At 45.5% G+C, this 22018-nt stretch overlaps 2 protein-coding genes across 6 annotated transcripts in view; one reads left to right on the top strand and one right to left on the bottom strand.

Moving 5' to 3' along the window:
- Nucleotides 1-9459, bottom strand: part of KIAA0355 (KIAA0355 ortholog) — a 74948-nt gene extending 65489 nt beyond the window's left edge. For 2 of the 5 annotated variants that reach the window (XM_029240360.1, XM_029240408.1), the window contains exon 1: nucleotides 7779-7821. The gene's annotated coding sequence lies outside the window, so the exon portion shown is untranslated. Of the gene's footprint in view, nucleotides 1-739; nucleotides 825-977; nucleotides 1815-7778; nucleotides 7822-9420 lie in introns of those variants that run through there. The other 3 variants (XM_029240380.1, XM_029240397.1, XM_029240370.1) reach the window with 3 other exon arrangements.
- On the top strand, nucleotides 7116-8060 carry LOC114903026 (proline-rich protein 2-like). Its single transcript, XM_029235820.1, has 2 exons — nucleotides 7116-7308; nucleotides 7390-8060. Exons 1-2 carry the CDS (start codon nucleotides 7116-7118, stop codon nucleotides 8058-8060), a joined length of 864 nt encoding a protein of 287 aa, XP_029091653.1.
- Nucleotides 9460-22018: the final 12559 nt, after the last annotated feature.

The raw sequence follows: 22018 nt of genomic DNA, 5'->3' as shown, positions 1-22018 counted from the left end.
TGTAAAAAAAAAAAAAAAAAGCATGTTGAACTAGTGAAAACTAATGTATCCATTAGAAAGTTATTTAAGAACTCAAAGTTGTATAGTGTTACTCATTCTTAACAACTTGCACTGTGGAACCTATCCAAAACTAACCTCAAATGGGGAAAAACAAGTATTTATCAAGAAGCTTATATACAAACAGGTAAATCAAACCATAATATGGAAATTATTTCTCTTACTACAGAGAGGAACTATATAAACTTTAGATAAATACACTTCAGATTCAGGACCATTTCTGAAAATTTAAGGTACCCATGAAAAATTTCATCAATGGATATTATAGAAGCTCCTTCCTCCAGGCTGGGAACACTGACTCCAATTTTGCAAACCCAGCAAGCCTTTCCATCTCTCAAAAAGAACAGCAAATCCGAGTTACAGCTAGGGAGCTCATTCTTCTCCACAAACATTTCAGCAGGTCAAATATTTAGCAATGAGGACATTCAAGGAGCCTCCTGCCCATCTCACCCCCACCTCCCACCGCTTCCTGAGGCAGGGAAGACAGCCCTAGAGAGCAGGCCTGCAGTGGCTCATGTTCCTACCTTGTGGGTAAGATGAAATCTCTCAATGCTGAGAGGTTATGCAGTAGTTATGGGTATGGGTTTGGGAGACAGATTGACCCTAGATATGAAATTCTGCTCTCAGTAACCATCAGTTGAATGAACAGCACTTAATCACTCTATGACCTCAGGCAAGTTACCTGAACTCTTGTGCCTCAGTTTCTTCAGTACTGCGGTGAGGATTAAATCCATAAAGGACAGCACTCAATAAATGGAACTACTGCTCTGAAACAGGCCAGGAAACAGTCAGAAGGCGGCATTTTATCTTTTTTTAAAATTCTTCATTCTGGCCTACTAGCAGTAAAAATACTAACTCCCTCTCCCCACCCCCACGCCAAATACCACACAGTTACAACAACTTTCAAAAATATTTCTTACCTTCTTGCAGCCCTGGCCCCAACTCCCAAAGTCCTGGCAACAAACTAAAAGGAGTGCTGCCCTGTGTTCTCAAGACGGGAAGGAGGTCATGGCTCCTCCTATTTCCCTGCCTACCACTCCCTCTTGCAGCCCCAAACTAGAAAAAGAACACGGACAGTGCTAAGGAATGAATCACCTTGCTTTACAAAGCACATTACAAAGTAACTTAAGGACAAGGACAGGCACGGTACATCCTTTCCTACCTGGAGACCCACAGACAAGATAGGTCCTTGTGAGCTGGTGAGAGGAACCACTTTCACCTCTCCCTGCCTAGGTTACCAGCCTACAGCACTCAAGTCTGGGAGCCAAGCCAGCCTTCCTCTACCTGTTCTCAGGCACATACATCCCCCTCTGGGACCTGGGAGTGGGGTAGGGGAAGACTCAGGTATTCCCAGGTTCCCCAGTCATACGACCATCTCACTAGCACCTAATCCCAAAATCATTTTCAATAAGAAAATTTGATTTTTTTTTCAGGTAATATCTAGCTCTAATTCCACACTCAAAAACTTTCACATTATGATTCTTTGCAACTACCAGTTTGGAAAAGCACGTATCTGACAGTGGCCTAGACACAAGGAATATAGTCAAAATGGCTTAAAAAAAAAAAAAGCAATACCATCTAGGAATGAACCCTAGAAATAGATTCAGTAAATGTAGAGGCCTGCATCCAGGATGCCCACTGGCAGCACTGACTATAAGCACCAACCTGTAAGTAACCCACATGTCCTGTATGAAGGGGTTCATTAAAAAAATTACACAGGGGGCTTCCCTGGTGGCGCAGTGGTTGAGAGTCTGCCTGCCGATGCAGGGGACACGGGTTCGTGCCATGGTCCGGGAAGATCCCACATGCCGCGGAGTGGCTAGGCCCGTGAGCCATGGCCGCTGAGCCTGTGCATCCAGAGCCTATGCTCTGCAACGGGAGAGGCCACAACAGTGAGAGGCCCGCATACCGCAAAAAACACACACACACACACACACACACAAAAAAAAAAAAAGAAAAAAGAATTACACAGGAACATCTCACAATCACTTGAAAGTTCAAGGTAGAGCTAGCACATTTCATCAAGCCTAAACTCTCATCACTATAAATCCCATCATTTTATATATGCTAAGAAAAACTCTGCCAGCTAACGATGACCTGCCATGGCACGACATATCCCACTTTCAGGCTCCCTCAAGGCGCTTTCCCGTCTCATTTCTCTGCCTCAGTCCATCTGGGACATACATCACACCTGGAACAAGCCTCTTTGCCTCCTTTTCTCTCCTTTCACTTTTTCTAGAAGTTACCCATATTTAAGATCCACTGTTTCGATGACACCATCTTAGGCCCCTTTAGTTCCTATGGAGCCTTTCCTGAGCTCCTGCAGCCTCCACTGCCATTACTCATCATTAGCTCTGTGTGTCTTCCCTTTCCAGATGAACTGTAAGCACACAGAGAGAGAGATTGGACACATCTTCACATTCACTTTGGTGTAAAACACAGGGTCATAACATTACCACCACCAACAAAAACCCACACCTGTCAGGAACTGTTCTAAGGACTTCACAAATATTAACTCCTTTAAGCCTCACTATAACCCCAGGAGGTAGGTACTATTACTTCACCCATTTTCAGACAGGGTAAACTGAGGCTATATGGTTTAGAGGTTAGTGACTAGTTAAGTGGTAGAGGCAGGACTTGAGCCCAAGCAGTCTGGATATAGTCCTTGCCCTTAAACTCTATGCTACATTCCCTCTCTAAGTGACTGCTATGTATATAGCAGACATTTAGATTTTAATTCCTATTACTTTTTCATTGAAAATACACATACACAGTGGAAAAAATTCGTATTGTACAAAAGAGTATGCAAGAAAAAGCCAGGTCAGTCTAACAGCCTAGATTTCTGGGGCCTAATCCCAAAGGCAATCACTCTTTCTTTTCTATCATTCGAGAATTGTTTTTCTGCACTTAGAAACCTACTTCATGTGTATCCCCTCTCTCTTTTTTTTTTTTACACAAATGGGCACATATACACATTGTCTTGCATCTTGCCTTTTTCATTGAAATATTTCTCTGAGTTTGATGCATATCTGCACCTATGCTGCTTTTATTCAGTTGTAAGACACATATTTTCACACTTTAAAGATGATTTCATGAAGTCAGAGAATCTTGGTGGGCTTGGACTTCATCAGGAAACAGAAGTCACAAAAGGCTTTTAAACGTACAGCAGATGTCAAGGGTTAGCCCTGTAGCAATGTGCAGGCTGAATCGAGGAGACATCCAACATGTCATTTCTCTTATAATAGTAAATAGCTACATCAGAGGGTTGTTATGAGGACCAAACAAGGTATTATACGCAAAGCACTTCACACCAAACCTGGCTAGCACAGTGAGTCCAAGGGATGAACATAGCACCTGACACACTGTTATGCCCAATAAGTTAGAGACTGTTATTAATTATATCTTCAAAAGCTGGCTCCACTTTCCAATCTCATTTCCCTCTACTCCCCTATTCATATCTATCCACCCTTCAGCCTAAATCTCCTGCAACTCACATACCTCAAACTTGCTCAGCTCTATACCTTTACAGCCGTCGTGGCCCTACCTAAAAGTCCTCTCCCCTTCCTGTAGTGCTGGACTCACTATTTCCCACAGTACTCAGCTCAAGCACAGCCTTCACCTGACAGTCTTCCCTAACAACTGCAGCTGGATTCTCTGAACAAGCAGTTTGGGAAAAGCCTATCTGTCATGACTTCCCACCTTCTGGTTCTCAGCTCTGGTTCCCAGTGCACCCAGGAGCAAGTCGGTTCAGGGGGACTGATTCAGGCTATCTAAGCTCAAAAGGTGAATGATGTATTAACCAGAAGGCCAGTCACAAAGTTTATAAATAATGATGAGAGCTAACACCTATTGAGCTCTTACCGGGGGCCAGGCAGCAAAGAGGAAGGTGTTACTATTATCCCCATTCCTCAGATGGGGAACCAGAGAGGTTAGCCAGCAACTCAAGTCCAGGATCTGACCCAGGAGTCTGGATGCAGACCACTCTCAACAGGAAATCTCCATGTGAAGCCATGTTCTAATCAAAGGGCATTAGGATCATGGAAGCAAAGCAAAGGAAAGATTCTCTCCACTAGAGGCATCAACAGAGATGCACCCATCTGTCTGGAGGAGCAAAGGCCCAGTGGAGGACTGCACAGAGCTCCTCTGGCCCAGGTCCCCAGAAGGTACTACAGACACATCACCCAATTCTTCTCTTGGACCCACCACCCCAATTTCCATAGACATCATCCCAACCCTCTCCTTCTAGAATCAAAATCTTTCTTCTGAGGATATAAAATTAAGCATCTGGCCACAAACACATTCCAATCATGCCTTCCTAGGGTTATAGCTGGGTCATTTTGGTTGAACTTAAAAGTTTTCCCTGAAATTCTCAAAACTACATTTACAAAATGTCTCTTGGCTTGTATCTTTTCTACAGATAGCTGATTTGACATTTATTCTGATTTCATTCTCAGATGATCATTGATTCATTCAACAAATACTTAATTGTTCCCCAAACACTGTGTTCTAGGCCCTGGAGATAGCAGCAGTGAACAAGACAGGCAAGATCTCTAAAACCTGTCTCCTGCTTCTAGGCACTTATGATACTTGATGGCAACTGCTTATTTGGTTTTCTTTCCTAGGCTGTGCCTTCCAGCTCTGTATTCCAATCCTCCAGTACAGTAACTGGCCTATACTGTAAATACTGCATAAATGTGAGATAACTAAATTCATGACTAAATTCATTGGGTCTCATTTTTCTAATCCAGGGTGGGATCAAATTATGTCTGAAGTCCCTCAGAGCAAAGGTACAAGTTTAAATCAAATTGTAGGAATAGAAAGCAAATGGCAATAGAACCCAAATCAAGAAGGAAGAAGAGGGAATTCCCTGGCGGTCCAGTGGTGAAGACTCCTTGCTTCCACTGCAGGGGCGGGGGTTCAATCCCTGGTTGGGGAACTAAGATCCTGCATGCTGCATGACACAGCCAAAAAAAAAAAGAAGGAAGAAGAGTTGTGGTAAGTCAGCTGGTAAGAACTTTAGAGTCATGAAGGACAGGCCACCTTGGGAAGCAATGAAGGGCTTCATCACCTGCAGAAAGTATGGCCTCAGAAACATGTCCAGGGGTCAGTTAGAGGGAGAGAAAGAAATCACTTGCATCAAAGTCTGAGCTGGGGTCACCGACTGGAAAGAGGATGAGGGGGTGAAATGGGTCTCTACCTAGAAGTCACATGCTGGACAAGTGGGAAGGAGCATGCATTGGGGGAAAGAGGTAGAGATATTAAGCTGGGCCTTAGAAAATGCTTCCAGGCAGATGTGGGAAGAAGAGAAGCAGCAAAGACAAGTGAAAAAGCACAGTCACAAAGTTAAGCTAATGATCACAATAGCTTAAGTCAAGAAGGCCAACCAAGAGGAGATGCACAACAGCAAGAAAGTGTGGCTCACCATGCCAAATACTTATGGTCAAGGTCAAGGAAAATGAGAAAGCAGCAGCCACTGCATCTATCAATCAGAGGACCCTCAGGAGGACAGTTTCATTATGGATAAAGACATCTGAAGCACAACCCCTGAAACATTCAGGCTCTTGGTGAACTTAGAACTAAGAGGAAATGGCATCCTGCTTTTTCTGTAACTCCAAAAAAGCAATTCCTTATTCAAACCAACACTCTCTCCACCTTGGAAGGTCATCATTTTCCACTAAGCAGAAAGTCACAGGAGGGAAAAGGAGAGAGTGGACACTCAACTCATGTGATGCCCCAGTCCACTAGCTCTCAGAAACAATCATTTTCCTATAGACTTGTTAGACCCGCTTGACAAAAAGCTGCTGGTGTATTAGGCTTCGGGTTTTCAACAGAATAAACATTTAGTAAAATTTTCAGCAGAATCATGTGCAACTTGTTTAAAAATTTTTAAAGAGGATGCTTAAAACATGTTGTCTTCCAAAAATCCAGAGATAATTTTAGATTGAAAAATCTAGGCTTGCCAAGGGAATCTGAGAACTTTTCTATCTTGGTCTCCAATGCTAACCTACGTATTCGTGTGCAAAAATAGAGGAAGATTAGAATCTCAAATGCCAGACTGAAAAGTTGCCACAACAAACCTGAACTCTTCATATGGAGTTTGTTATCTTGTCAGCAAGATAGCAAATGAAACAGCAATAACTAAACTTTTTTTTTACTTCAAAAGAAAAAAGTCTCAAACATGAAATACATCCTGGACTTGCAAAGGAAAATGATTTTAAAAAAAGATATTGTGAATGGAATTATAAAACAGCATACACAAAATCTAAATATCAAATCTGTAAGTAGTCCTTTACAAACACAAACTTAGAACTTTAGGTCTAAAATATGATAAAACAGCAATTATAGTTTTTTCAGTAAAGTTGGGAAAATTAACCTATTTGGAAAATACATATTTTCAACCAAAACCAAATTTTAAGTAAATTTAAAACAGCTAAAAGTAAAAATAAAACCATGAAACGAAAAACAAATATGGATGGATGTTATGAATATTGGGATGGAGAATAATTTTTGAAGTGTCAACAAAGGAAAAATAATACTATGTATTTTTTAAATGAATGTTACCTTTGACCTCATTTGTAAATTTAACCCAAAACAACAATCAGACAAATCCTTTTGGCAGAACTGTTTATCTTGTGACGAATTAGAAACAATCTACATGTTAACTTGGTATATGTTGGCTTGGTTAACTTATGATATATGTATATATGTATATATTATGTATATATGATATACGTATATATGTATATATTATGTATATATGATATACATTATGAAGTCCATAGAAGTGATAATATCTGTATTTATTGATATCACCAAAATGTTAGCAATGGCTGTCACTGAGCGGTAGGTTGGTGGATGACTGTCACTTTAAAAAGTATTGTCACAACACTTTTTGTGCTGTCTTGAATGTGAAGAAAGGAGAATGAGCTGCTTTTATAATGGGGGCGAGGAGCGGAAACAAGCTATTTTCAAATTAACCCCCCCCCCCTCCAAGCTGAGTATTTATCTGGCAAAATTTGTGAGGAGAATAAACAAAATTCTTATCATGCCAACCAGGCATGCTTCTTTCCTCGCACCGCGCGGAGCAGGAAGACACACCCCTGACCCTACGCTCGCCCCTCAGCCGTGGGTCCTTCATCCTCAGCCCCGGCCCTCCGGCGGTCCCCGCGGAACCTCCCCTGGCCCGACTGCGCCAGGGGGCTCAGCGGGGCCGGAAAATCGTGTTCCTCGGGGCCCGGCCCGGCGGGAAAGGTGCGCGCAGCCGACCGGCAGCCGCGGGGCGGCGTGAGGGCCGCGTCCCTAGGCAGTCCCGGTAGACCCCGGTACCCACAGGCCGCCGTCCCTCCGCTAACTGCTCGGCGGGCTTCCGGGAGCGGGTCCCGGCGCCAGCCCGACCTCCTCGGCTCCGGCGGCCCAAGGAGCGCCCCCCGCCCTTCCTGCCCCGCGTCCGCGGGGTCCCCGCCGCGCCCCCGGTCTCAGGCACGAGCCAGGAGGCCCCTCCAGGCTTCCGTCCGGTCAGCCAGCGCTCCCAGAGCCCGGCGTCCTCCACAGCGGACGGGCAAGGGGCGGGAGCCGACGGCCCTGAGCCCTGCGGCCCCAAGCGGAGCGGCGCCCCGCAAGCTCGTCCAGTCGCCAGCCCCGGCCGCAGCCCACCACCCACCCACCACCCCCTGAGCCCGCCCGCCTGCGCCAGGCGGCACCCGCTCGCGCCCGCTCCTCACCTGCGACGCGCCCCGGCCCCCAGCTCACCGCCCGAACCGGCTGTGTACACCGGAAGTGACGTCTCCTGGCAGGCCCCGCCCCCGCCCCAGGCGGACGCCGGGTGGCTGCAGACCAAGCGGCTAGGAGCGGTCCCCAACCATTCCCTGCGCGAGCGGGGCGGGGAGGGCCCTGCACCCCTTTGCCTAGGGACGGAGGACCTCCAAATGGGACAGCCAGGGTGGGGGGTTGAGGACCGGTGGCCAGAGTCCGCAGGGCCACCCTGGTTCTCCACTGTGACTTAGCCTCCGGGCGGGAGGGGTCAGCTGTGTCCTCACAGACTTATTATGAAAATTAATTACTGAAGAATTGAGCACTTACTAGATGCCAGGTCCTCGCAGGAGCTGTAGGAACTGGATAATGCCCTCTCCCTTATACGTTTATTCTCTAGTGGTGGAAACAATCATTGTTATAAATGCGCTTGATGATATAGTGCCAATTGCGACAAGCGGTAGGAGGGGAAAGTGGAAGAGGGAGGGAGAGCGTCCCTTGACCTAGTGAAGGAGGGTTATCAGGGAATTCTTCGCTCAGGAAAAGAGCAGGAGTTGAGGTCCTAAGAGGGAGGGGAGTGGGGAAAAGAAAAAGTTGAAGAAGCAGGGAGGAAAGGACATTATGGCAGAAGTAACAGCAGGTGTCTTTGGTGGCTTTGTGTTTAAGAAACGAAGGTAGTGAGAAAGTCTTACCTGAGAGCAAGGGGTGATTTTACCATACTTGTGGGTTTAAAGGGATTACTTGGGCTACATTGTGGAGAAGGACTACAGAGGAGAGGCAAGAGTGGATGTAGACTTGTATGCCCATGTTCATAGCAGCATTATGCATAAAAGTGAAAAAGATGGAAGCAACCCAAGTGTCCATCGATGTATGAATGGATAAACAAAATGTGGTATATCCATACAAAGGAACATATTCAGCCTTAAAAAGGAAGGGAATTCTGACACATGCTACAAATGGATGAACCGTGAAGACATTACACTAAGTGAAAGAAGCCAGTCACAGAAAGATATATTCTATAATTCCACTTATATGAAGTACCCAGAGTAGTCAAGTTCACAGAGACAAAGTAGAATGGTAGTTTCCAGGGACTGGGAGGAGGGGCGCATGGGGAGTTTGTAATTAATGGGTACAGAATTTTGGGTTGGAATGATGAAAAAGTTCTGGAGATGGATGTGGTGATGATTGCGCAACAATGTGAATGTACTTAATGCCACAAAACTGTACACTTAAAAATGGTTAAAATGGGGGACTTCCCTGGTGGCGCAGTGGTTAAGAATCCGCCTGCCAATGCAGGGGACACAGGTATGAGCCCTGGTCCAGGAATATCCCACATGCCGTGGAGCAACTAAGCCCGTGGGCCACGACTACTGAGCCTGCGCTCTACAGCCCGTGCGCCACAACTATTGAGCCCGTGCGCCACAACTACTGAAGCCCGTGTGCCTAGAGCCTGTGCTCTGCAACAAGAGAAGCCACCGTGATGAGAAGCCTGCGCACCACAACGAAGAGTAGCCCCTGCTTGCCGCAACTAGAGAAAGCCCCTGAGCAGCAATGAGGACTAATGCAGCCAAAAAAAGAAATTGGTTAAAATGGTAAATTATATGTATATTTTACCATGATAGATAGATAGATGGATGTAGAGATCGGTTAGTAGTCTATTTCAGTTGTCCAAGCAAAAGATGATCCCAATGTAAACCAGGACCTCCACATTTTTTTGTTCTTGAACATCTATCAGGAAAAATGTTTGAATATCGTCCAGATTTATTTTACTTATAAATTATATGCACTACACTACTAATATACTATTTACATAATGGAACATACATTAAAAGAATTTTAAAAGATAAGTCTTAAATTCTAATATTTTCTTCCTCTACCCCAATAGATTGCCTTCTTACATTTGTAGCTGTGTGAATCTCATTTTGAAAGCCATTCACAGACTATGGTAGTGGCAGTGGGGAATAAAGTCAGTGGTTGAACTAGACATGGAGGGTTGGAAAGAGGAGGGAATCCTAAATCTCTCCTGGGTCTCTGGGATGAGCCATTGGAGTGGTGACACTCAGTGCTGGGAAGCTCCTGAAGACCACATTTGGAAGGGAGGAAGGCAGGAAGAAGGCCATGAGTGCCGTTGTGAACATGACATCAAAGAAGAGGCACCAAGGAGGCAGTTGGGGCTGGAGGTCTGGAGCTTGGGCTTAGGGGGCTGTTGAAGCTGTGGGTAGGAGCTGAAGGTGGTTGTAGATTGAGGGAAGACTTTTTTGTGGTTGGTTTTTTAAGGTGGAAGAAACTTAAACACGTTTCAATGTCAGAGACGAAGATCCAGTTGACAAAAAGAGACTGAATATACAGGAGAAAGATGATGTGATTCATCTTGTGAGGTTCTGAAAAGGCTGGAGGGGGTCTAAAATGCTTGGCCATGGGTTTACCTGAGGCTGCAGTAAAGAGTGAGGGGAACTTGCAGACAGAGGTGTGAGGAGAGTGAGAAAGGTCTGAATGCGGAAAGGAAAAATGTGGTAGAATTTCCAAATTGTACTGAGGATCTATTTCAGGTTGATAGAGCCTTCTCTCATGTTAACTGCCTTGCCCCAGCAGCTTTCAGGTAAAAGTAAGAAGATGGAGAAAGGCTTCACCTGGGGGTTGAATAACAGAGAGAGGGGTGAGTGTTACTGACATAACAAGCTGTGGAACCCAAGCTACAGGAGAAGGGATGTGACGTGGAAGAGGACAGCTGGGTTGGAGGAAGTGTCCCCGGGTACTGGTGTCATCGTACCTATGTAGGCTGGAAAAGGGATCAGAGATGATGGTGCCCGGCTTCTGAGTGGGCCAAGTGTGGCTCCTGCAGCCTCAGGACAAGCCCATCTCTTTTTTTCTTTTTGGCATGCGGGATCTTGGTTCCCTGACCAGGGATCGAACCCGCCGCCCCTGAAGTGGAAGCACCGAGTCTTAGCCACTGGACCACCAGGGAAGTCCCAGGACAAGCCTATCTCTTGTTCGGAGGTTCTCCTAGCTCCTAATACAGGCCCCTCCAAGCCTCTGGTGGCCATGCCTAGAGGTACCTGATAAACACTGGATGGGGGCTTTAAAAGGGCCCCCTGGCAGGCTCTGACCTGCACACCCAACCACCGTTGCTCACTTCACTCCAAGCTTCATGATCCCAGAGTAATGTGCTGGAAACCACTCGTGCCTGGCACCATCTGGGCCCTTCTCTAGACTTCAGTCCAGGACCAGGAGGTTCCAGAGACCTATTCAGCCATGCGTGCAGTTTGTTTTTTTAAAAATTTTTTTGACCATGCTGCATGGCATGAGGGATCTTAGTTCCCTGACCAGGGATTGAACCCGCACCCCCTGCACTGACAGCGCAGATTCTTAACCCCTGCACCGCCAGGGAAGTCCCGTGTGCGCTTCCTATTGGAACTCAGTATGGACATTGCCAACCTTGGGGCCCCTTTGGTGGCGTCTGTGGTGCTCTGAGCACCAGGCTGTCTTGGACCTCTCAGACTTACCTGAGGACATCTTGTACTGTGGATATATCAAGTCTGGTTTGTGAGCACATCTATAACTATCATACCCACCTCTTAGAGCTTTGAACTATTTTCATTCATCAAACGCACATACATATGGAGAGGAAGGGAAAAAACATCCATGTACCCACCACACAGGTTTGAGACATTTGTCATTTCATATCACCTCTTTATTCCAAGCTCCCTGACACCAGAGTGCCCAAAAAGAGGATGGAGCCCACAGGTCTAGAGGTGGAGGCTGGACCTTCCTGGAGCCCCCATGTCCTCAGGTACAGAAGCTTTGATTCAGCTCTGCAGAGAGGTCTACGGTTGGAGACTCAGCATGCACAGGGGGGTGGGATGGTGCCTCAGAGACCACCAGACAGACACCTCAACTTGCCCCTCAGGAAGCCAAGAAGGCCCAGGCCAGGAAACAAAGGCCTCTCCCTGAATCCACCTGCCCTCCTGCGTATTGGTTAAAGGCAACGTTGGATCCAGACCCCATGGAAGCGATGGGAGCCTCGGAGGCTGTTCTCTGGCAGGAGTGAGCAGAACAGGGTTTCAGGAGCTCCTTGGTGACCCAAGAGCACTGCGTTAGTGAGATGGGCCAGAGGTGCACCTTGGCCTTGACCTGAGGTGCCTCCCCTTGTCGAGGAAAACAAAGCTGGTTTTCTACGTCTAGCTTTTATGAGGGCTCCACATTCCTAACATCAGCAGAGCAGCAGAATAGGAGCATCCCACAGAGGGGGGCTCATAAGGGATTAGAGAAATGATTTTCTTAAACAGCCGAAGTTATTACTGTTGGCTTGTGTGCTCTTTATGCAGTCAAAGCCAGGGCTTCCAGGCTGGGCTTTTACCTGTTGGCTTTAGTGGGCATGTCTGAAAGAAGAGCGTTCAGGGAAGAGGTTTTCACAGCCAGCCGAGTGTTCTTGGTGGTGATGGTTGTGGGGAGGGGGTGGGCAGGGGCAATGGGGTTGAGTTTGGAGAGTAACTTTTCTCCTTTACCTTACTGGTCTTGCTTGGGCAGAATGTGAAAGCTGCAAGATGGGCTGTGAGCCCCAGAAAGGGTAGCTGCATTCCAGAATCCACAGGATTTGGGAGCCAGTCTGGAGAGGGCTGGCCAGACATTCTGGGCACAGAGCAACTGGCTGGCTGCTGCGTACGGAGAGACCTGGGGCAAGGCCAGTCTAGTCTATTGAGTGGTGTGCCACAGGCAGGAAAGGGGGTGAGGGCAGCATGGGTCATGTGCCAAAGGGGAAACTTCTGCCCCAGTGTCCAGGTCGTCTCCCTGAGGAAGTCGCTCCTCACCCCTCCCTTTCCCCGTAACCATCTGAGCATCCTGTTGTTCTTTCTCCATTTCCACCCTCCACTGGCTGGAAATGGCTGTGCTGTGGCCAAGAAGCCCTTGCCAGGCTGAGCCGTCTGCTTCTGTCTCACCCCCACCTCTCAGATCCCAGGTTGCCTTTTGACACTTCTGAGGGTCTGGGGCTGGCCAGGGGCCTGGGAGATCCCTGATGGGTGGGCTGGACCCCAGGATTCCAGGCCCCTTCCCCTGCAACCAGGACAGGTTGCCTGGTACCACCTTAGGGAACGTGTAAAATACGTGCAGGCAGGGGGAGCTGCTGGGGGACTCCCTGAGGGCTCTCCAGGGTGAGGTGAAGCAGAAGGGGCTGGATGTGTGTGGGGTGGGGGAGGGGGAGCTGCTGGATGCAGTAGGGACCACCCTAGAGGCTGTGCATACCAGTTATCAGCTGTGAAGTTCTGCACAATGGAGATGGATATTTTCCAGGATTCACACACTGTCAGGGATCCAAGGACTTATGACCAGGAAAGGAAAGAAAGGTGTACTGGGGAGGGAACCAGGCAAGGTTCTGGTGCTGGTGGAGCCAGAAGGGCTGCACAGCTTGAGGTCAAGTTATCCTGAAAACCAGAGGGAGCTCCAGTCCATTCTATAGCTGACAGACAGCCAAGGTCCGGCTCTCCTCAGGTTCCAGTATGTCGACCTGGTGACCTGGCACCACCCTAGCTCAGAAGGTCTATGCTGTGGTCTTGGTCCAGAAAGAGGTGTCTCCCAAGAACTGCGGGAGGGTAGTTTGCAGAGTTGATTCTGTGGCCTTGTAAAGAGTTCAAACTTGAACACTTGGAGTTCTGAACAATTAAATTTATCAGCATTCCCTCAGATTTGTAAATCTACAAGGGGGCCAAGACTGAGAGGTATGAGTCCCCCAGATGGGTCCATCTCGCTGAAGAAACTAGAACTCTGTCCCCTTTCCTGAATGTGGGTGGACTCTCCTTTTGGTTATCAAAATGTAATAACCCCAACTCATTGTCACTGAAACAAGAGTGGATTTATTAGCCCAAACAAAAAGAGCACTGTAGCCACTAGAATGGCTGTCCTTGGCAGCAGTCCTGATGCCTGGGAGTAACTTACAGACTGCCACCCTGTAGCTTGTCTGCTCCCACTAGGCTCAGTGGGAAGGAGCGCCTCAGGGGCTGTGTTGTTTCCTCCGTTTCTTCAACACATCATGTCAGAGTCCTCCGACCCTACGACTTTGAACTTGTTTAGGCCTCCAGAGACTTTTACACGTGGTTGCCCCTAGTTGCGGTTCATTTAGGGCATCTCAATTGGGTCTTCAATTTGTAGCAAGCAGGGACAGTAAAGCTGCCACTGGTTGACTTTCCAGTGTCAATGTTGACTTGACAACCTTGGGCACTGGTCACAGAGCCTGGACTCCCTCCCAAGAGATCTGGGATATTCAGCTCACGTTATTTATTTATTTATTTGGTTACGTCAGGTCTTAGTTGCAGCAGGCGGGCTACTTAGTTGAGGCTCTCCGGCTCCTTAGCTGTGGCATGCAAACTCTTAGTTGTGGCATACATGTGGGATCTAGTTCCCGGACCAGGGATTGAACCCGGGCCCCCTGCGTTGGGAGCACAGAGTCTCAACCATTGCACCACCAGGGAAGTCCCCTCAGCTCATGTTTGATGTAGGTGCTGGATGGTAGGACCACACAGATCAGACTCCTGTTCTCAGACAGCTGGCTGCCTCCCATGTGGAATTTGGGGCACCTGGTGTTCCAGCCAGGTAGGAGAGCAGTGTGTGTGAGTGGTGAACAGTGAAAGGGGTTTCTCCCCACTCACTCCACAGGGAGAAATGGGCTCAGGGCCCAGACCTCTAGTTTTCTCACTGCTCAGCAATGTTGTGCCTAACCTTAACCCTAAGCCACACAGCTGCCAAATATTCATGCTTTCCATTTAGGGGCAAAACTGGGCAGAACCAAATAACATTTTAAAGCCAAGTTACTAGAAATATTTGAGAAAAGGCTGAGTTTATAAACTAAAATTTGGCTCTTAACCTACAATGATTTCATTGCCATGAAACATTGCTGTTAAAGTGCAAAATAATGAACCATGCTCACTCTGCACTGCAACAAATGAGTCTGGGCCGCTCTATCCAGCTCTGAGACTACAATGAGGCTCTCAGAAGGAGCTGATGAAACTAAAAGCCACCTTTGACTTATAAGCCAACACTTAAAAGAATCACCAAGGAGGGAATTCCCTGGTGATTCCAGTGGTTAGGACTTGGCGCTTTCACTGCTGGGGCCAGAAAAAAAAAAAAAAAAAAAAGGAGATTGGGCTTATTGAAAGGGAGCTAGGTTGCCTTAAACATATATGGAGAACCCTGAAAGTGAAACTCTATCTCACATAAAGCCTGTCAGATCAGTAAGAAGAAATGAGATTACTTCTCAAAAATCCTGTGATCTCATCAAATTAGCAATTTCCACATCTGCACAGGCATAGTCACAGGCAAATCCAAGAGAACCATGAGTCCAGAAGCTGTCACAAGCTTGGTCCCCTCTCAGGACAGGTCTCTGGTTGTGGGGCTCTTTAAGTTGTTTGAAAGCATGGGTCATGGACCTCCTCTTCCAGGAAGTCTTCTCTGAAATCCCCAAGGCTATATTTTCCCAGTCATCGTATTTATCTCACAAAACAGTTAAGTTTTGCCCCTCCTGGACTGTGAACTTCTATGATATTCATCTCATACCCAACTGTATCTCCAGCACTTGGCACCGCATATAGCAAACAGCAGGCATTCATAAAGTAACTTGCTCACTTATTCAACAAGTTTCTAAGCACCCACCAGGGGCCAGGCATGGTGCCAGGTACTGGGAATGGAGTGGTGAATAAGACAAAAGTGATCCTTCCCCAAACAAAAATGACAAAGGTAAAACATAGACATGCAAGCATAGTGAGGACATGTTGCATTGAAGAAAAATAGTCAAGGAGAACTTAACACATTCTGGAAGGTCCTGAAAATGTAATGTTTAAACTGACATTTGAAGAATGAGAAGCAATTAGTTGGGGAAGAGACCTCCAGGTGAAAGGAATTGCAAAGGCCTTTGGAATTTGACTCATTTTGGAATTTGGAACTAAGGGAAAGCTAAGGGTAGTTCCCCTGGGACTAGATCATATAAGGCAGGCTGGGAAGGATGAAACTCTTTCTTAAGAGAAACAGGAAATCACTGGAGAGTTTGAGGCAAAAATTTGTGTTTCCATAGCGCTGGGGTGGGGAGGGCAGAGGCAGAGGGAGTTATCAAGACACTCAGGGGTCTCTGTGTGGTCTCAGAGGGCAGAGCAATGGAGAGAATCTAAGGTCCCCTTCCATATATCTTTTATCTTGATGTTTAATTTACATAAAATACACAGGTCTTAAGTGCACAGTTCAAATTTTCACTTATGTACTGTACCCACCCCCCCAATCAAGATATAAATACTTCAGCAGGCCCTGTCTCCTCCAAATATAACTACTAATCTCCATCACCAAGGTTAGTTTTGCCTGTTTTTGAGTTTCATGTAAATGTAATCATACAGTATATACTCTTGTGTGTCTGGTTTCTTTCACTTATCATGATGCCTGTGAGATTTATTAATGTCGTGTAGAGCAAGTTTTTTTTTTTTTACTGTATTCCATTGATAAATATACCACTATTTATTCATTCTACTGTTGTTGGGCATTTATTTCCAGGTTTTGGCTATTATGACTTAAACTATGAGCATTCTTACATGTCTTTTGGTGGACATAAGCCAATCACTTCTACTGAGTATGTACCCAACAGTGAAACTGCTGGGTCATAAATATACATATTTAGCTTTAGTAGATCCTGCCATTAGTTTTCCAAAACGGTTATACCAATTTACACTCCTACCATTAAAGTGTGGAACGCTCAGTTCATCCATGTCCTCACCAACACTTCACATTATGGTCTTTTTTTTTTTTTTTTTTGGCTGCGCGGCTTGTGGGCTCTTAGTTCCTTAACCAGGGGTCGAACCCGTGCCCCCTGCAGTGGAAGCATGGAGTCTTAACCACTGGACCACCAGGGAAGTCCCAACATCATGGGTCTTTTATGGCATCTCATTGTGGTTTTTTTTTTTTTTTTGGTGGCACCCCTCAGCTTGGGGATATTAGTTCCCCAACTAGGGATGGAACCTGGGCCCCAGCGGTAAAAGTGCAGAGTCCTAACCACTGGACTGCCAGGGAATTCCCTCCTTGTGGTTTTAATTTGCAGTTTTTGATGACAAAAAGTATTAAACACCTTTTCATATGTTTATTAGATATTTATTAGACAGAACTTATTGTCTGTTCAAGATTTTTAAAATTGAATTGTTGGTCCTTTAAAAAAAACTGACTTGTAATTCTTTATATATTCTGGATTATGAGCCCTTTGATGGCTAATATTCCATAATGCAAGTATCTTCTCCCAGGCTGTGGCTCCCATTTTCACTTTCTTGATATCTTTTGATAAAACAAATTTTGAGTCTTAATGAAGTCCAATTTCTCTTTCATGGTTATCACTTTTTTCATCGTTATCACTTTTTGTGTCTTCTTTGCCTACTCCAAGGCCTTGCATATATGTCCTTATTTTTTCTCAGAAATGTTTTGTAGCTTTGTAGTTTCCAGTGTAGAGGTCTTGCACATCTTTCATTAGATTGCTAGATATTTGAGTTTTTGGCGGGGTACTATTATAAATGGTAATATTTTAACTTTTCATTTTCTAATTACTTGTTGCTTGTGCATAGAAGCAAGCAATTTTTGTAGCTGTTGATAATTCACCTATTAATTGCAGCAGTTTGTAGATAGGTTTGGATTTTATACATACCCCACTGTGTCACGTTAAAAATGATAGTTTTCTTTTTCCCAATCTTTATACCTTTATTTCTTTTTCATTCCTTATTGCACTAGCTAGGACAGCCAATACAATGCTGAATATAAGTGATGCTAATTGACACCAGTTACGAGAGGAGTGTTCAACATTTCACCATTACATGTAATGTACATTACATTACATGTACATTTTTTGTAAATGTCTTTTATTAGATTAGGAAGTTCTCATCTATTCCCAATTTCCTGAGTTTTTAAAATCTCTTTTTGAAAGGCTGAAGACTGTGTGCACACCCAGTTTGTTCATGAGGTGTGTAGAGAGGATCCAATGTGAAAAGATGTCAGCCTCTCCATTAGGTGCCCTGGGACTCATGCCAGCAATTTTTGGGATACTGCCAGCCTTTCCACCAACAGTCTCTGTGGCTCATCATTGCCAGGTCATCTGTAGCTGGCTGTTACAGACATTACTTGCACCCACTAGTATTGGTTCTATACTTCCCTGCCTCCTTAAGTGAGAACAAGGGAAGTTTAAGTTGGGATAATGCAAAAATGAGCATGTCTGACAGTTCCTTTCTATTCCTGGGAAAAGAAAAAGCAGCTATCTTCTGACTGTGCTAGGAATAGACACCAGGACAGTGGCCTATCTCCGTTCAATGGAAGTCTGAAGACTGCAGGATTTCCAGATTTAAACCAAGTAGCAGCTGAAAGAAAAAAGTAAGCTGGCTTAGACACTAGGTATGTTTTGAGCATAAGTCATGACCTGGGATGATGAAAGCTGCAGAGAAAATCCACTGACAGTCTGGAAACCAGACAGAGAGAGGCATCTGACCAGGAACACATCCAGGGAGAGGAGATAAGAAGTATGGACAGGCTTGGCATTTCTTGCTTTGTCAAGAAGCCCTTTAGATACTTGCAGAGAATAGGCCTGAGGTTCTGATCATTCACAACTACAGATAAACCCAGTGCCAGGTTACAAGCAGCTCCAAGGCCTAGTCCCTGTGGGAGCTGAGCTGGATCTCCAGGCTGTCTGGAGCCGTAGCAGTGCTGGACACAAATTCACGGCTGCTGAACACCAGCTAGCCACAGAACCAGAGGTGTGCTGCTGCCCTGCTAGCTCACAGCCCTGCGACTTATTTTTACATCTGTGACTCAGAGGTCTAGACCAGGACTGAGGCCTTGGGGAGAGAGAGGCCCTGCTTAGGGGTTGGCTCTTGCGAGCAGCATGGGTCTGGCTGTTTGACACCATGATCACATCCATTTCAGACCGTAGTTGCAGTGATACCATTTCCAGTAGGACACAATCTCTTGAGGCCTCCATATTACATGCCTTCTCTAAGACACGTGATATAACCTGGCAGTCAGATTTGTATTCCCAAAAATTCATTCTGGCTACTGCATAGAAAATGAATTGGAAGAGTGTAGTGTGGGTGGAGGGTGACCAACGAAGACGTTATTACAGTAGTACAGGCAAGAGTTGATGGTGCTGGACTTCCCTGGTGGCGCAGTGGTTAAGAATCCGCCTGCCAATGCAGGGGACATGGGTGCAAGCCCTGGTCTGGGAAGATCCCACATGCCTCTGAGCAACTAAGCCCACATGCCACAACTACTGAGCCTGCGCTCTAGAGCCTGTGTGTTACTACTGAAGCCCGCGCGCCTAGAGCCCATGCCCCGCAACAAGAGAAGCTACCGCAGTGAGAAGCCCCCGCACTGCAACGAAAAGTAGCCCCCGCTCGACACAACTAGAGAAAGCCCGCGCACAGCAACAAAGACCCAACGCGGTGGGGGGGTGGGGGTGTAAAAAAAAAGGGTTGACGGTGCTTCACATTCGAGTAGAGGCAAATAGATTTCTGGCTCAAGACAGTAAACCAGGGCTTCCCTGGTGGTGCAGTGGTTGAGAGTCCGCCTGCCGATGCAGGGGACACGGGTTTGTGCCCCGGTCCAGGAAGATCCCACATGCCGCGGAGCGGCTGGGCCCGTGAGCCATGGCAGCTGAGCCTGCGCAACGGGAGAGGCCACAACAGGGAGAGACCCGCATACCGCAAAAAAAAAAGATAGTAAATCAACTACAAATGTTCACCTTTTCCTTTAAGACTACATTAAATTGTCAGTAAATGACTAAGATGATATTTATAATATAAATAGAATTGGGCAGGGAGGAATCTGTGAGGTATTTTTTCAACAAATTTCTAGACTGATTAGAGCATATGAAAGAAGTACGGTGACCCAGGGCAGAACAGAGGGTGCTGCCACCTGGACCACACCCGGGGGTGCTATTGTACACGAGGAGCCACTTGCCCGAAACTCTGAAATGCTGCAGACTCTGAAGCAGGAGGTACGACAGAGGGCAAGCGTGAGAAGGGGGCTTGAAAACAGGAAAACTAATCTAAGGTCTGTCTGTACAACAAGCAGTGAACAATCTTGTTTCTCACTGGAGTTAGAATGACCTATAATTAGACAACACACTCCTAGGAAAAACAAACAAGTACAAGGAAGACTCTTTCCTGCAGGTACAGTGTTTCTGTGGATCTGGAAACATTGGCACCTCTGAACAAGTCCTCAGAGACCTCAAAGATAGAGATCACAACTTAGAGCATTTGTCAGATGACAAATCCTGGCCACACCCAGAGCTCCAGGGCAACTCTTCTGCTTCCTTCCAATAAGAGATAACCAAGAATTGTCAGATATTTGAATAAAGTCTACTACAGGAAGTCTACTACCAAGATTAACAACCTTGGTAAAAAAACTAAGAAACACAAAGCTTCGATTCAACAGCTTTTTTTTTTTTTTTAACCTTATTTATTAAAAAAAAATTTTCTGGCTGCACTGTGCGGCATGCAGGATCTTAGTTCCCTGACGAGGGATCGAACCCGTGCCCCCTGCAGTGGAAGCGTAGAGTCTTAACCACTAGACCACCAGGGAAGTCCTTCTCAATTGGACAGCTTTAACATTTGAGTAAGAGGGAGATCTAGTGAAAGAACAGGGTGGGTAACATCAAAGAAGTTATCTAAGAAGTAATAAGAGAAAGAGCTAAAGGAAAGATACGAATCTTTAAGTCAAAAGGGTCTACATGGGAGTTCCCTGGTGGTCCAGTGGTTAGGATTCAGCGATTTCACTGCTGTGGCCCAGGTTCAATTCCTGGTCAGGGAACTCCCACAAGCCATGCCGCACCCCTCCCTGCCCCCCCCCAAAAAAGAGGAAAAAAACACGTCATCTATCATGGGAAAAAAAATCAAATTTGCATCAGACTTGGCACCACTGCATGTAAGATGAACAGTCAGCAGTTGAGCTAAGAATGATTTTTATATTTTTAGAAGGTTGTTAAATAAAAAAAAAAGAGGAAGATGTGACAGAGAACTTACTATCTGGCCCTGTATACTTTTTTTTTTTTTCTGTATACTTTTTAAGAAAGCTCCCTAAGTAAGAATTCTAACAAGAAAATGGAAAACATGGCATCCAGGAAACTGTGACTCTAACCCAGGAGAGCAATGAAGAGAAATCCCAGGATCCTAAGTTTCCTGAAGATCTCGAAAGCAACATGTTTGTATAGCCTTTTGCAGAATGGCGAAAGTTTATAGTACAATAGTCTCTAGGAAAAAAGTAGACTTCATAGACTAAATCAAATGTTAACAGTTTGGAAAAACTTTATTATATGATGAAGGCAACAAATACAAGCAAAAAAGAACATTCAGAAACTCCAGGAAAATCGAAAAGCTGTAGGGAAAATAATGGTCCAAGGAAAAAGTGGTCTAAATGAGATTTGAAAATTGGTGAGCTCAAGAAGAATGGAGTAGATTCCAATTAATAGAGGATATGTGAGAGAGCACAAGAGAACAAATACACACGTGCAAGAGCCAATCAGAAATTCTACAGATGGGCTTCCCTGGTGGTCCAGTGGTTAAGGCTCCACGCTCCCAGTGAAGGGGCATGGGTTTAATCCCCGGTCGGGGAATTAAGATCCCGCATGCCGCTAGGTGCAGTCAAAAGAAAAAAAAAATTCTATGGAAAAATATTGTGAACAAAAACAAAACCAAGATAAAATACAAACTTCAGGATAGTGGTTTCCTTTTGGGTGAAGCAGAAATGGAATAGGGGAGTGGTAATACATAGATACAGGTTGTTGGTAATGCTCTAGTTTTTGGGTTAAGTGACAGGTTCAGTTACTCATATTATGGGTCACACATCCTTTTGCATGTATTAAATGTGAAAAAGGAAGAAGATAAAGGAAAAACAATCTAAAAATTGAAAAAAGGCAAGGTCCAGTCACGAAGCAAATTAAAATGTAGATGATCTTAAGAAACTGATGGAATCCAGAAAAAGACAATCTATTTAATCTTGATCATAGTAATACATATTTTTGAAAGGTACAGTATTTATGGTTCTAGAACTGTAGAGAAGGCATATCACTTGGCTCTGTGCAGAAGAATTCTTATAAAATCATATCAGAATATTATTGGTTTTCAGCTTTTAAAGTCAATCAACATGTGAAAAAAAAGGCAATTTTTGGTGGCGGGAAGAATAAAACATTCTGTAAAAAGGAAACACAGACAGCGTT

The sequence above is a fragment of the Monodon monoceros genome, unplaced genomic scaffold, assembly GCF_005190385.1.
Source record: "Monodon monoceros isolate NGI ecotype Baffin Bay Population unplaced genomic scaffold, NGI_Narwhal_1 Super_Scaffold_10, whole genome shotgun sequence".
Taxonomy (NCBI): domain Eukaryota; kingdom Metazoa; phylum Chordata; class Mammalia; order Artiodactyla; family Monodontidae; genus Monodon; species Monodon monoceros.
The sequence above is the reverse complement of the archived record's forward strand: the minus strand, read 5'-3'. Positions and strand labels throughout refer to the sequence as shown.